At 42.2% G+C, this 13,487-nt stretch overlaps 1 protein-coding gene across 1 annotated transcript in view; it reads right to left on the bottom strand.

Annotated features, from left to right (window-relative positions):
- The window catches only part of adamts18 (ADAM metallopeptidase with thrombospondin type 1 motif, 18), a 73,260-nt gene extending 60,504 nt beyond the window's left edge, over positions 1 to 12,756 (bottom strand). The window contains exons 1-3 of the mRNA XM_059352651.1: positions 12,463 to 12,756; positions 12,105 to 12,186; positions 10,538 to 10,851 (exon numbers count right to left, since the gene is read on the bottom strand). Of these exons, the coding sequence (XP_059208634.1) occupies positions 10,538 to 10,851; positions 12,105 to 12,186; positions 12,463 to 12,564 (498 nt within the window). The 5' untranslated portion in view covers positions 12,565 to 12,756. The remainder of the gene's footprint in view (positions 1 to 10,537; positions 10,852 to 12,104; positions 12,187 to 12,462) is intronic.
- Between the last annotated feature and the right edge of the window lie 731 nt (positions 12,757 to 13,487).

Below are 13,487 nucleotides of genomic sequence, written 5' to 3'. Positions count from 1 at the left end.
AGTTCTCTCTTTATATTAACACTTGTAAGACTTGGCTTGATTAAAGGGATGAACGCTCTCTGCTAAACACCACTTTACTTTACTCCCACGTTTACATGCAGACTCACACATTTCTCTGACTCTCACACAGAGATTCACGCAGTTGGATTACAGGTTGAACCAGGTCACTTCCAATCCAAGTGAAGGTGCTATTTTCTACATGACAAAAACTCTCTGGGGACATTTCCTTTCACCATGGGTAAATCCAATTTAAACTGCTCCAACAAACAGCTCTCTCTATTTGGCAACATATCGGTTTATGTCAGGGGAGACGGCATCTTTAGCGTGTCTCTGTATAAACTGTAGTCTCTTTTAAGGTTTCCTACCATGATATTATAAGGCAAATGAGTAAGTGCTTACATGCTGTTAAAGACTAGTGCCGAGCGGCGAGAAGCCCCAAGCTGGTGATTACAGAACTCTAAAGCACATCTGCACTCAAGCTCAGCAGAGAATCACGTGAACGCTGTGTGGCGAGGGGGAAGAATCATACAGGAGCAGAGAGGCCCCTCAGGCATCAAACTTATTCAATAGAATCATAATCTGGGTAATTACAGTTTGCTCGAGTGAATTATGTGTCTTTAAAATGGGGTAAGAACCGGGTAGAGAAGAGATGGTTATTTTGGATCTTGACAGGGTTATGCCCTGTCATTGCATCGGATGAATTTCTCCTCCTTTAACTTCAAATGACTGTATTTCACAGTACACAGTGGCGTTCAAAAAAACCCCAACAGGATTGGGAAGGAGCAGCCATGCTGTTTGCAGCCACTCCATTAGAGATAGTATGTCTTGATAACCCTCGTCATGTATGACTGATTAGGATCACAATGTGTCAATAGCCAGGGGTCTTGCAGTCCTTGTTTGGGCTCACTAATTGTCTTTGAACAACCTACTGACACCGTCTGAGCATGTCTAGGGAACAAAGCAGAGGTGGGCACACACAAAGAGAGAAACTGATGGTGTTGGGTGAGTCTTTTGTCATTTGCAGACTTTGGGCAAGGTCCCACTTGTTATCCCGCCTCGACACCGCAGGGAACAGGGAGGACTACTCCCACACCAGCCCAAACAAATGGAAATGTCCTCCTTTAAAGTGCTGTTAATTGCACTTTAACTGGGTTACAGTACAGGGCTAACACTTTTACTGACTTAGAAATACAGTGCTGCTGTGATGCAAATGATGGGAAAGTGTAATTTAAATTATCTTAACCTAATGCTGTAATATAGCACCTGGGAATAGAAAGGCGGAGGCTACAGAGATGGGAAGTCATACCCTAACACCCAGAGGAGCCAAATTAATTAAAAGTTGTAAAGGAAGCGAAAAGATTCACTTTTGAAAAAGGTTTCTACAGTAGATCATCATATCCAGTCATGATAAAACAACCCAGATGAAGAAATACATGCTGGCACCCCCAATTCTGTGTTTAATGGGGTGGAATAACAAAGGGGTTAACTAAATAAAGAGTTCAGTCTGCTCAATAATATCAATCGTCTTTGTCCATTAATAAATGTACAAATTAAACACAACACACATTTTTATTTTATGTCTCAGAACCATGATATCTATTCCTTGTTTTATTCACATTTCTCTAATCTCTATAACAGACGTGACAAATGAAAACGATATTCAGAATGGCCACAATCATATGTACCAGAAACAGGTTGAAAAATAGCAGATATCCCTGTTCACTCGTTGTGTTCTTTAAAAGTACTATTCTGACAGTATGAAAGAGGTGAAAAGCTATTTCTCACAATGTTAGACAGAGGGGGTCTCATCAACCCTCCACATGCTCTGTAAACTGTTTTCTCAACATTCCTCATATTCCTACTTTGGCTACTATTCGTGGTTTCTTCTTACCCCACCATTCCCCGTAGTGTCTGCTAGGATGGAGGCAATGTAGTTTCTGAAAAGAGGAGTGATGAGTGTGACCAAAATCTGGATGGAGTTCTCAACAACAGATGCAACACTCGAGATAGACGATCTCTTCCTTTACATCCAACAAACATAGCAAAGATAACTTTCCCGCTTCAGCTTCCAGACCATGGTTGGGCAGCAAAGGCCTTCCTTTGCTTTACTTGGGTCTTGACGAGCTGAAGCTTCAGAGACAAACTGAAACCTACACTGCATATTAATAACCACTTGACAAATTTACAGTTAAGTATTTCTTTGCTCGGATCACCAAGAGCTGTCCGCTCTGAGTTTAGTCACTTCCACACTCCCTTGCTCACCATGCTCTGACTATGCTCTCAGTGTGAGTTATTCCTCTATATGATATGAATCAAACTGTGTCAACACAAATATAAGATTGTGCATAAACAGCCACCATGTATGTTTTGAGGAAGTGGATCTGACGATTGATCACAGAGGCAAAGATGTGACCAGCAAAAACCCTTTCCACTTTCGATTCCAACGCCCTTTTTAGAGGGCTGGGGGACAGAGGATTAATTCAAAATGCAGCTCTTCACTTTGTGACAAGTTTGTCTAGTCAGAAATTACAAATAAAATAAATCACTAATAAATAAAGTGTATAAGGGAGTAGAGAATTGTGAATATTTTTGGTTCATTCCATGTGTTTCATGGAACCTGGTCTCACAGGAATCCGTGAAATAGCCACGGGTTCGCTTAACTCAAAATCCGTGGAATAGCCACGGAATCACTCAGATTTCCGTGAAACTGACACGGATTTCGCTACAATGCAAGTTAATGACAGTCATATCCCGTGGCTATTCCAACATACAAAGTGATTGTGTACATTCACTGAGTGAATATTTAGAAAATAAAACATATATTTCTTACTAGAATGTGATCAAAATCCATTTTTATGCAGAAATTAAGTCAAAATATTGATTTTTTTCACTAAAAATGAGAGAACTGTCCACCATGTTTTTTGTTCTGACCGCCGGGACCTTGAAAGTCACATGACTTGGAACAAACCAATAGCCACGGGATATGACTGTCATTAACTTGCATTGTAGCGAAATCCGTGTCAGTTTCACAGAAATTTGAGTGATTCCGTGGCTATTCCACGGATTTTGAGTTTAGCTAATCCGTGGCTATTTCACGGATTCCTGTGAGACCAAGTTGGTTTCGTGTGAAATGCAACCATTTTTGATCATGAATTGATCCAAATGAGCAAAAATCTCTTTCCAAAATACCACATTAAGACACCAAGAACTTGAGGAACACCACAAAATGCAGTTGTTGCAATGACAACCTCCTTCTCAACACGTGCAAGTTAAGAATTCATCATTGACTTGAGGCACCAAAACCTCCAGTGAAAATGGCAACTGCCCCTCTATTTCTACATGACCACTAATGAAAGTGCCCTACTAGGAACTGAAATGCAGACCACATGGGTTATACTATGATGTAATGGTTGAATGTGGCACTCCTTCTCAACCTGGCAGCACTTGGTACTTTACTTAAAGCCTGCACTGCTTTACCACAGCACCAGTGAATGTAGTGCAGTGATGACAATAGTGGGTCAGATTTGATGTATGGGCTCTGTTTGTAGAAGTCGCAGCATCCACTTGAAGACCTCAACACAAGCCATTAGTCTTGTGTGAGAAAGACCTTGCACAGACTAGAAAGGACATACAAACACACACACAGACACACACACACACACACACACACATACACACAAGCATGCAGTCTTTCTTTTTTTTTCGCTTCCTTTCACACACACAACATCCCACACCCATGCTGAGAGCCTGACCCCCCTCTCCTGCTGGCATCTAACAGTGGGCACTACATCACTGTCAGCATCCAGACCACCAGGGAACGGCTCCGGGCCACTCTCCTCTTGTAGCGCCAAGCTCTGAGCTCCTCTGTGGCCCAGCCCAGGCGCTGAATTATGGCCAAGCCAGAGAGGCATATTGTAGAAGGGAGACGTTCCAATTTGTTGGCCTTTACAGAAAACAGACAGGTACAAATGGCCCGAGTGCTGGCTGGAAATCGGTCATTCAGGTGTCATTTTAACTCTGCAGAAGCCTAAGGGATTTGAAGCACACTGACAAACACACACACACACATCATATGTTGTCTCAGTTCCCAGCCCTACGGATGAGTAATCATATATTGTCTTCGCTCCATGAGAAGTCTAATGGGATTACAACATCTACACATGTTAAATATTCAAACAGAACAAGTGAGTGTTTAAATGCATCTCTTTTGGCCAAGTAGTTTTATTTTCCAGATGTAGTGTGCGGACACTTTTTCAGACATTTGAATGTCATTTCAAAATCCCTTACAACAGTTTTGGAGTAGTCTGACTTTTAAATCATCAATTATTCCTGTAATACATATTCAATTTTACAGAACAACCAAAGAACTTAAGAGGCTTTGAGGCCAGCAGCAGTTTTGCAAGAGAGGATGTCACATTTTCCCAACATGTAATGGAGCTTGACCTCTCATATATTTACACGGTGATGTGTTCTATAACCACAAGCTCTCCAGAGGCTGCAGTACATGCAGCATCAATAACAAGGCCCGAAAAAAGAGCAAACACATTCTTCACACCACAGGGTGCCCCATGCATGGTAGAGACAGACAGAGGTCGTAGGTTGAGCTCCCCTCTTACAATAGTCACTGGTGGTTGACACAACATGCGGCACCGTGTCAACGACAGCCATCAGACAGGTTTGATCTGAGCTGCCTGAAAAGATGAAGGGAGTAAAGGGGAGGTGTGTATTGACACTTTCTCTAGTGTTTTTTCTCTCACACATGGGTGTGCAATCACGCATTCAGGTCATAAACTGAACTAGCTGGGTTGCAGGGTCAGTAGGCCCACTTCAAGAAGTCTCCCAGGCTTATGCGAAACCAAATCATGGTTTAAAAAAAATGTCATCACACATGGAACCACATACAAGTTAATTAGCTCAGAATGTTTCCTACATGGACTTTGCAAACAGCAACAATATGTTGTTCTTTTGTATATATAGCGGGGTAAAATCAAATCACAAGTGGTCACTCAAGACACATGTGGAGACACATTCTAATGCCAGCTGTGACGTTCTTAGAGCTGTCCACTTGTGATCGGACCACCCCAGATGCATGTTCATGCCAGTTGTGAAGAGAGTGGAAGAGTTTGCATTGTTAGAAGCTCATGAGGATTTAAGATATTTTACTAAGGGAATAGAGACAACTTACCAGAAAAGAGAACTAAGGGCTGTTCACACCTGGCATGAACATGTACATCATTACCATTTGCAAAGACCAAATATGTTGTTGTTCTTTTTAACCGGTGGAAAGCTCCAATACACTTCCTGTGCCTAGTCTGCCAGAAAAAAAAGAAGAAATCAAAACAACGCAGACTGGATCTATTCCTTTGTATTCCAGGCTGATCAAAACAGCCAGAATGTTTGATACATTCATAATATAGCTCTATGGGCTTTTTGAAAATGTTGGGGATAAAGCCACAACAGCATGCAAATGGGTACATACTACTGCTTATGTTGAGGAGGTGGTCCTTCAATGTTTGTGTGCACACTGCTTAAAGTTTACGGTCATATGCGGAGCAGACCACCTCCGAATGTGGTCTGAGCGATCAGCTGCAATGCGTCTTGAGTGCATTCACACCTGTAACATACAGGTTGAAATTAAGCATTTTCCAAACTCTCAAGACTTTGTGCAATCCTTGCAAACATACAATGTGATCAATCAAACCACGTTTCCTGTTGTGCCCAATCAGACTGAATCAGACAGAAGCATCTCGTCTCATGATACTTTTTGTTTCTAGAGGACGGTCTAAACACTCATAATAAATGTCACCTTTGCCAATTTGCTCCTCTGCTCATTCACCTTAAACCTGAATATATCTCTATTTCTTCTTTGACTGAATAACTGAATAACATCCACAGAAAAGTAATTAAATAATACTGCGCATGGAGTATTAACCTAAGGAATTATACAGTGCTACAGGAGGAGAAAAACTGATCCCATGAATTGCACCTATTGGTCACTCTGAACCTGAGAGCTCAGTTTCCATAGAGCCTAACCTGTGTCTGACCTGGCCTGCAGGGGCTTGGGAAAGGTCACGGTAAAGGTCATGGTCGGCTCGGCCATAATGTGAACAGTCAGCCTAGCGTGGGATGTATCCAACACTCAAATGTTTCAGTAATGAAGACATGCCATGTGAGTAATGGCCTAAGGTGTTATTTAAAGCAGTCATACAGGGAAACTTCAAAAATGTGGCAGCAAAGGTATTTCTTAAAGCCTACACCATCCATCAATCAGAGAGAGTACATGCAATTTATAACATCACACATTACTCTTAGATGTGGCTGCACAGCTAAGTGACAATAAAATAAAAATCCCAATTTGGCATCTGCAGGTAAGGTGTTTAAGTTAATGTTTAAGTGAGAAAATTGGTGGGATTTCCCCTAAAATATGGTATTAAGACACTCCCCATATGTTTAAAGAGTAAATGTATGCAATACAAACAAGTGTCAAAACTCTGATTACATCCTGAAGCTATATAGTGTGACTAAGTTTCTCACGAACGCCAGCACAGGCTCGGCTCCGATCTGCCCTCGTCACCCCACAGAGAAGAATCCTATCCTGGGAAGGGGCTGGAAGGACAGAGGGGAGCAGTAAATCAAGTCTCTTCTCTGCATTCACACGAGTGGTGAGCAGCTCTGAATCCTCACTACATACTAAGAACCTGTGAGAGTTCAGGTTGACACCCCCTCACCCACCCACCCACTCCGATATACACGAGCAGAGAGGATTGGGGTCAACCAGCAAAGCGACCTTAGAAGAGAAACCCTCAAAAGAAGAAAGAGAAAGCCCCCCTCCACTCCTCTTTCAAATCAAAGAGCATTACATCTGAAACGACAGCTTTTCATCTCTCATGCAAAAGAGACAGACAACTTAATTTCACTCGGAAACACGAGTGTGGTGCTTTGTAAGGACATGGAGAGAGTAATTAAAAAGCAACAAATAACACCATGTTCGATTAATGGGGATTTACAGTCGAAAATCCCTCTTTGCCAGTCATCCATCCGGCCCTGTTCTTAATACCATCTCGCCCTGGTCTTCATTTAAACAGCTGAATCCCACTTCCATCTGCTTGGCCTCGGCCAGGGTGAATGTTTAAAGGAGGTTTGGCCCAGTAGCTGGTGCTGAAACCTCTGCTGCTATTAACGAGCAGGGTCAAGTCCAAAAACCCTATTTCAGACACTTTCTTTTCCCCCTTTCTCCTCTTTCCTCTACTCTGTTGAAAGGAGACAATGACATGAAGTACGAGGAAGCTCTTTTTTTTTCTTTCCTTCTCTGCCTCTCTTGCTCTCACCCCATTTCTCCTCCAAAGCCCTTTGATATAAACAGTCCATCTCTCCAACTCTCTATAAAGAGACAACCCAGCCTCCCTGGGAGCTTCCATCCCAGACAATGAATTCACATTATTCTTGCACGACAAATTTTCTCTATAGCGCTGCACTCCCTCCCCAGCCCAGCTCACTACTCATTCATTATTTCACCCTCTTTGCTTTTCTCTCTCTCTTGTGATTCGGTGGATTTCCCTGTCTTCTTCTTTTTTCTGACTTCTTCCTCTTCAGCATTGTTTTTAATCCCACCTTAATCTCTTTCTCGAGCCCATCACTGCATCAGGCAGGCTTGAATGGCTCTTTTCTCATTTGTACTTAATCCAAATATTCTGGGTGGAGGCCTAGATGAATCGCAAGGGTCAACTGCTTTCGTTGTTCTAAGCCTCACAGCAGTCCAATAACATACACAGACTGATGCACTAAAAGAAAGAGACAGAAAAGGAGCGCCCCAGAATTCACTTTCAAAGCACTTGTCATTTTGTCTCACATTATTTGTTCATCTTCATCTTTCTAACTGTGTTGCTCATCTGCCAGAGATATAACAACATGAGTCCATTTCACAGTGAACATCCAACCAACAGTGTCCCTGGGGTCGCATTTGGGAGAGGGGGACAGGAAAAAAACTAGGCAAACGCTTGGAAGGAGTAAAAAATAGATCAAAGTGTTCGTCGCGGCCCATTCAAATGCAATCATGACCCAATCACATTGTGTTCTCGCAGCGCTTTTAAGAGGACGGGTCAGTGGTGTTTTATTGTGAGTGGGAGCTAGCCTAATGAAAGGGACAATGCGAAGATTAGCAGTGCCAGCCAGGCGGCTCAAACTTCACCCTGGCTTTAATTGCTGCAAACAAGAGGAGATGTAGAGGCAGGGCAAACAGAGGACAAAAGAGCAGGGCGAGCGCAAAAGGAGGAGGCAAGAGGAGGTATGAAGCCTGGATGATAAATGGAGGTATGGCTTTTATGGAAGTGTAGTGTGTCCATCTGGTCCAGGCTGGTGTGAGATGTGTCGAGGAATGTGTGTGTGCTGGTGGGCCAGAGGGTCCAGGCACCTCATAAACCACTAATGAAAGCTGAGGATCTTGTAATTATAGAGTATTTGTGGTGGAAAAATATCTGTACCTTGAATGTGAAGAGTTAAAACCATAGACTGTATAAAATGGTTAAAACAAATCAATCAAAGTCTATAACTGACGCCCAAACATGGCAACACTGATATAATCAATGCTGTGGTTTGGTTTAGTCCAGAAATAAAGTCAAGTCAGCACGCCATAAAAACTTTGTAAAGTATTCTCAATTGTTTAAATTCTGAGATAGAGAATCTTGATATCAATCTAATGACTTATAGCTGGAGTCAGACTGTTTAGCTTGGTTAGCATAAAGACGACAGGCTGAAGAAAACAGCTAGCTAAGCTAGCTCTGTGCAAATAAAAAAAGGTGCTGTGAACAGAATAGAAATGTAAAATTGATTGTTTTTTTATGTGAGAATAATGTACATGTTGTTGCTATTCTTGACTAACAACAGTTCATCCGTCTGGTCAGTGTTTCAATGCAGCAGTTTCAGCTATGGTTTGTGGCCTAATGTTAGTGAGCTAGCTAGGTGCACGACTGTTGTTTTGGACATTTTTATTTCAGTACATATTAAACTAGCTGGATACAAATAGGTTAATTAGCGAGTTCAAGTGGTGTTGGTAGATGTTTTATCCCAGTTTCCCCCTGCTTCCAGCCTTTAAGGCTAGCACTTCTTAGCTTTAGATGACGTTGCTGAAACTCACACCTTAGGGGGAAAGTATATGCTTAAGTAACACTTTTTACCTGTTATACAACCCTTAGGTAATGTATTTACCTGTGACCCCACAGATGCACTTTGCATGGAAATATAACATGTTTGCTGAAGGCTAACAGCATTTAAATCCAGTGTTTCCAAAGACTGAGCCAGTCACTGCCACAGCCTGTGCAGTGAACTTGATGAACATTTTAGCCAAGAAAAAGAGCAGCACAGTGTGTGGAAATATTGTATTCACACATTATGTTTTGTCCTAAACAAACATTCTGTCATTCCCAGTACAAAGCAAACATCTGTTGAGGACCTAACCTGCTAAAAATAATGTAGCATATAGGGACCACAAGTTGTCTAAATCAGAAAGGGACTGTAAAAAAGTAATTGATCTGCTCTTTAAACTCTCTGAAAGAATGGCAATTCCACAAAATGTTGAGCAGTTTTTTCATATATTCATTTGCACATCACACCAATGGCCGTGGGTGTGGTGACTGACAAAAAATTTGAATAGCAATGACCAAAATTTTGCATAGATGCACACAAAGGCAATGACATGGAAAATCTGATGAAGACACTTCCACAAGGCCACACAGTCAGTCCTCCACTTAAAGACAATCATACAATTAGCGCTAGTGTTACCAGCTGGACTTGTGGACCAGTGAGACTGTTCACCATGTCACTTCCAAAGTCAATGTGTATTAATGTTTTTTTTCAGTAGATGCACATCTACAACGAAAAAGCTTCCCTCAGGAGTTATATAAATGACAGAAATGTCCTCTCTGATCAACACACTGGGTGTAATTGTTATGTGTTCTGGCACTACAATAAACAGTTCAACTAAATGATGGCCTGTTTTCATGTACTGTACTGTTGGTAGTGTGACATTTCCCTCCTCTCCTGCTCCATTCCTTTCATCCTTCCATTCTCCTTTTTTCACTCCTCCCAAAGTTCAAAGAAGTGCCTCACAAAGCACAAGAAATTGATGCTTACACTCATGGGTAATGATGTCATGTTACAGTTCACCCATATTACCAAGGTTTGCATTGTGCAGACAATGATGCATCAAAACAATCGGGTCAATAGAGGACAGAGAGTTTTTAGAGCATAAAAGCATGGAACTTGAAGTAGGGGTGGAACACAGATTTTGTTGGAGGAGCCTTTTATTTCCAAATTTCCTTCTAACTTTTCAGAAAATGAAACACAATCCTATTAGAATGTTTGTAGATCGTTTAAAACTAACAAGATTTCACCAACCTGATACATTTTCTTAAACCGTGTAGAAACCATGTAATCCACTTAAAGAGAAACCCATGCCATCAATTTAAAGTGCAACAAAGTTTCTCCCATTACAAAAGCTTGCAACATCTCAAAAACCATGAAGTTACTGGCAGACGCTTACCAGTCCAGAGCACGTCGATATGGCCGCAGAGGATTCTGACAGGTTACGGATAAATCCCTGATACAGACAGTTGTGGAACCCCACATCACCCATCACAGTGGCGATGCCATCCGAGCCAAGCGTCTGCACGGTGAACCCCGGGCCGACCACAGGGGACGGGTGCAGGTCCAGGTGCATGTCCTGCCCGAAGGCCGAGAGCCGGTAGTGCAGAGAAGAAGAGAGGGACCTCCTGCTGCGACGGCTCCGCTTGGTCACATCGTGGGTCAGGTATCCTCCCTCAGAGTCCACTTCCACCGGGGTTACAAACACATAGTCTGATAAGGACAGGGATGGAAAGGAAAGTCACATGAAAGTGCCAACATCATAGATAGTTCTGGTCCTGGAGTTATATTGTGACTGATTTGTGTTCTTAGGCATACACACTTTCTAACATCCTCCTTCATCTTCTTTGGCTTCACTTAGTTCTTTCCAACATTTTCCGTAATATATTTGGCCAAGGACGAGTGCAAACATTTGGCTTTCGCACTTACTTACACAGATCAGAGGAGAGAGTGACATTGACCCTGATAATAGTATGAAAGTAAGTTGTAGCCCTTATTCAAAACACATCTGGTGAATGCAATCTAGCTATATTACTATAAAGCTGATGTTTTATACCTCAAGATAGGTATGCTTGCTGCATATCATTTTCTATTGACATCATATCTAGCCACCAAGAAATGCACCCAGATAAACAACATACCTCACCAACCTCTTAACAGGACTGTATAGGAAGCAATAAAATGACAAGATTGCATTGGAGAGAGAGGTCCACAGCTGTGGCTCAGAGCAGAGCTTTTCATATGGATCACAGATGGCTTTTAACAGAAGCCATAATAACGTCAACATCATACTTCCATGCATGTCAGATAACGGTCAACACTTCAGAAGCAGAGCTGGTGAATATATACTGTTCTGATTTCATGCAGGTGTCATGGTCAAATAAACTGTTAAAATGATTTATTTACCAACCATTTCAACACAGCAAGGCAATGAGAGATTCTGCAGTGAAAGCCGAAACTGTAGCAACTTCATACAGTTTTTGCATAATTTTCCCTCTCATTCAGCCATGTTCATTTGACAAAAGCTCTGACTTTCTGTGTGTTCTTCATCTCATCCCTTTAATGATGTGACTACTGGGAGGAGGCTTTTTCACAACTAGATAAAAAGTCCAGCTCCCTTTTTCCCTCAGTAAATCAAAGTAGGTAAATCATCTTAAATCGTGTCCCTGGTGTCTCTGGGTGAAAGCAGCATAGAAGGAATCCCTGCAGTCATTGGCTGTGCCTCCACAGCAGAGTCAGCATTATTAAGACCAAAGCAACATTTTTACCAAATAAGCACCCATTTTTACAATTTGTAAAATATTAAAATTCCTCATTGTTCAATTCAAGACCATCTGAGAGCCACTGGTCCAATAACTGAGCCCATCACACTGCCTTACATCTCATTATATTCACATTCTCTCTACAAACGTGGAATCGTGCCAGCTGGAAGAAACATCCATAGATGTCAAAAGACATGCACTCACCGTGATTTAATCCGTGGCTGTCGCTGGAAGAATAGCTGGCCGTAACGGTGTGGGAGGTGTGAGAGCAGTAAATGTGCAGCGTCTGCAGAAAAAAAACATAAATGGACAGGTAGCAACAGGTTGCAGGCAATGAAAAAAAGTGGAAGCCAAAAGATGATAAATGGAGTTCCTCTGTTGAGACGTGTTGTTTAATTTGGGATGACAATCACTTGTCTTACTTTTCACCACAATCAATGACCACAGCAGTGCAGACACCACTTGACATAAATCATGCTGAAAAGAGACATGTGTTTGTTTGTTTTGCTCCCAAACTAGAATGATGCATGGGTGTATAGGTTTGTAATGAATTGCCACGTGCCTTGATAATATTCCAGGATAACAGGGTGGACAGGAGCTTGACTGAGGTGCAGCCGACCAGCGGGATGGGTAAAGTCCATATCAGAAGAAAAAGGCAATCCATGGTGATGGCATGCAAGCTTACACCTCCTCCGCTACCTCCTAAAAGAGCGCAAAAGTTGTAATAACCTGCGGTGTCGCATAATGCAATATGCACGCATTGTTTAGTGGTTTTGTTCTCCCGCTGTGCTCGTTCAGGTGAAGTCGACAGGTTGCAGCAGCCGGTGGTGCGCACAGGCACAAGGCGCACTCATGAGTAGTGTGTGGTGTGTGTGTGTGTGTGTGTGTGTGTGTGTGTGTGGTGTGGTGTGGTGTGTGTGTGTGTGTGTGTGTGTGTGTGTGTATGTGTGTGTGAAGTGGAGCGGTGGGTAGCGGCGTTGGGGATCACCGGGAGGAGCGCTGACTGAGCACTCAGCCCGGCTCTGTGAGAGTCGGCCTGCAGGATGGAGCACAAGTCAGCGGCCGGCAGCCAATCAGCGCGCAGCATCATTTACCACGCGCAGATAAAAGAGAAGAAAAAGTGATTCTCCTCTTGGCAGTAGCAGGACTGTTGCTGCCTTCACGTTCTGCTCGGAAATCTCTACTTTGAAAAGCTTCGTGAGCAGAACCGTGACTTACTGGTTTTAACACGGGTTTTGTAAGATTGTTGTCTTTGTAGTGGCAGAATTAAGGTGAACAGATATGACCAGACACGCGACTACTTCAGCTTTTTTGTTTGAAAGTGTAATAAGAAAATAAGAAACACAAATAAAGTGTTTTAATAGTACACTGAAAAAAATTGGAGTGACATTTACCTAAAAAAAAGAAAGTGTTTGTAATCTTTACTCTATTTCTAAGTAATATTTATTTAATAGAACCACTTTTTTATGAAACTACACAAGTAAATTGCAGATTCACTGATATCCCTCAATTACATTTTACTTGGAAATATCAATTTATTAAGCCAATGAACTGGTTTAGTGAGTATTACTTGGAACCAATGATTCA

This window comes from Centropristis striata, chromosome 2 (assembly GCF_030273125.1).
Source record: "Centropristis striata isolate RG_2023a ecotype Rhode Island chromosome 2, C.striata_1.0, whole genome shotgun sequence".
Classification (NCBI taxonomy): Eukaryota; Metazoa; Chordata; class Actinopteri; order Perciformes; family Serranidae; genus Centropristis; species Centropristis striata.
This window is presented reverse-complemented; position numbering and strand designations above follow the sequence as displayed.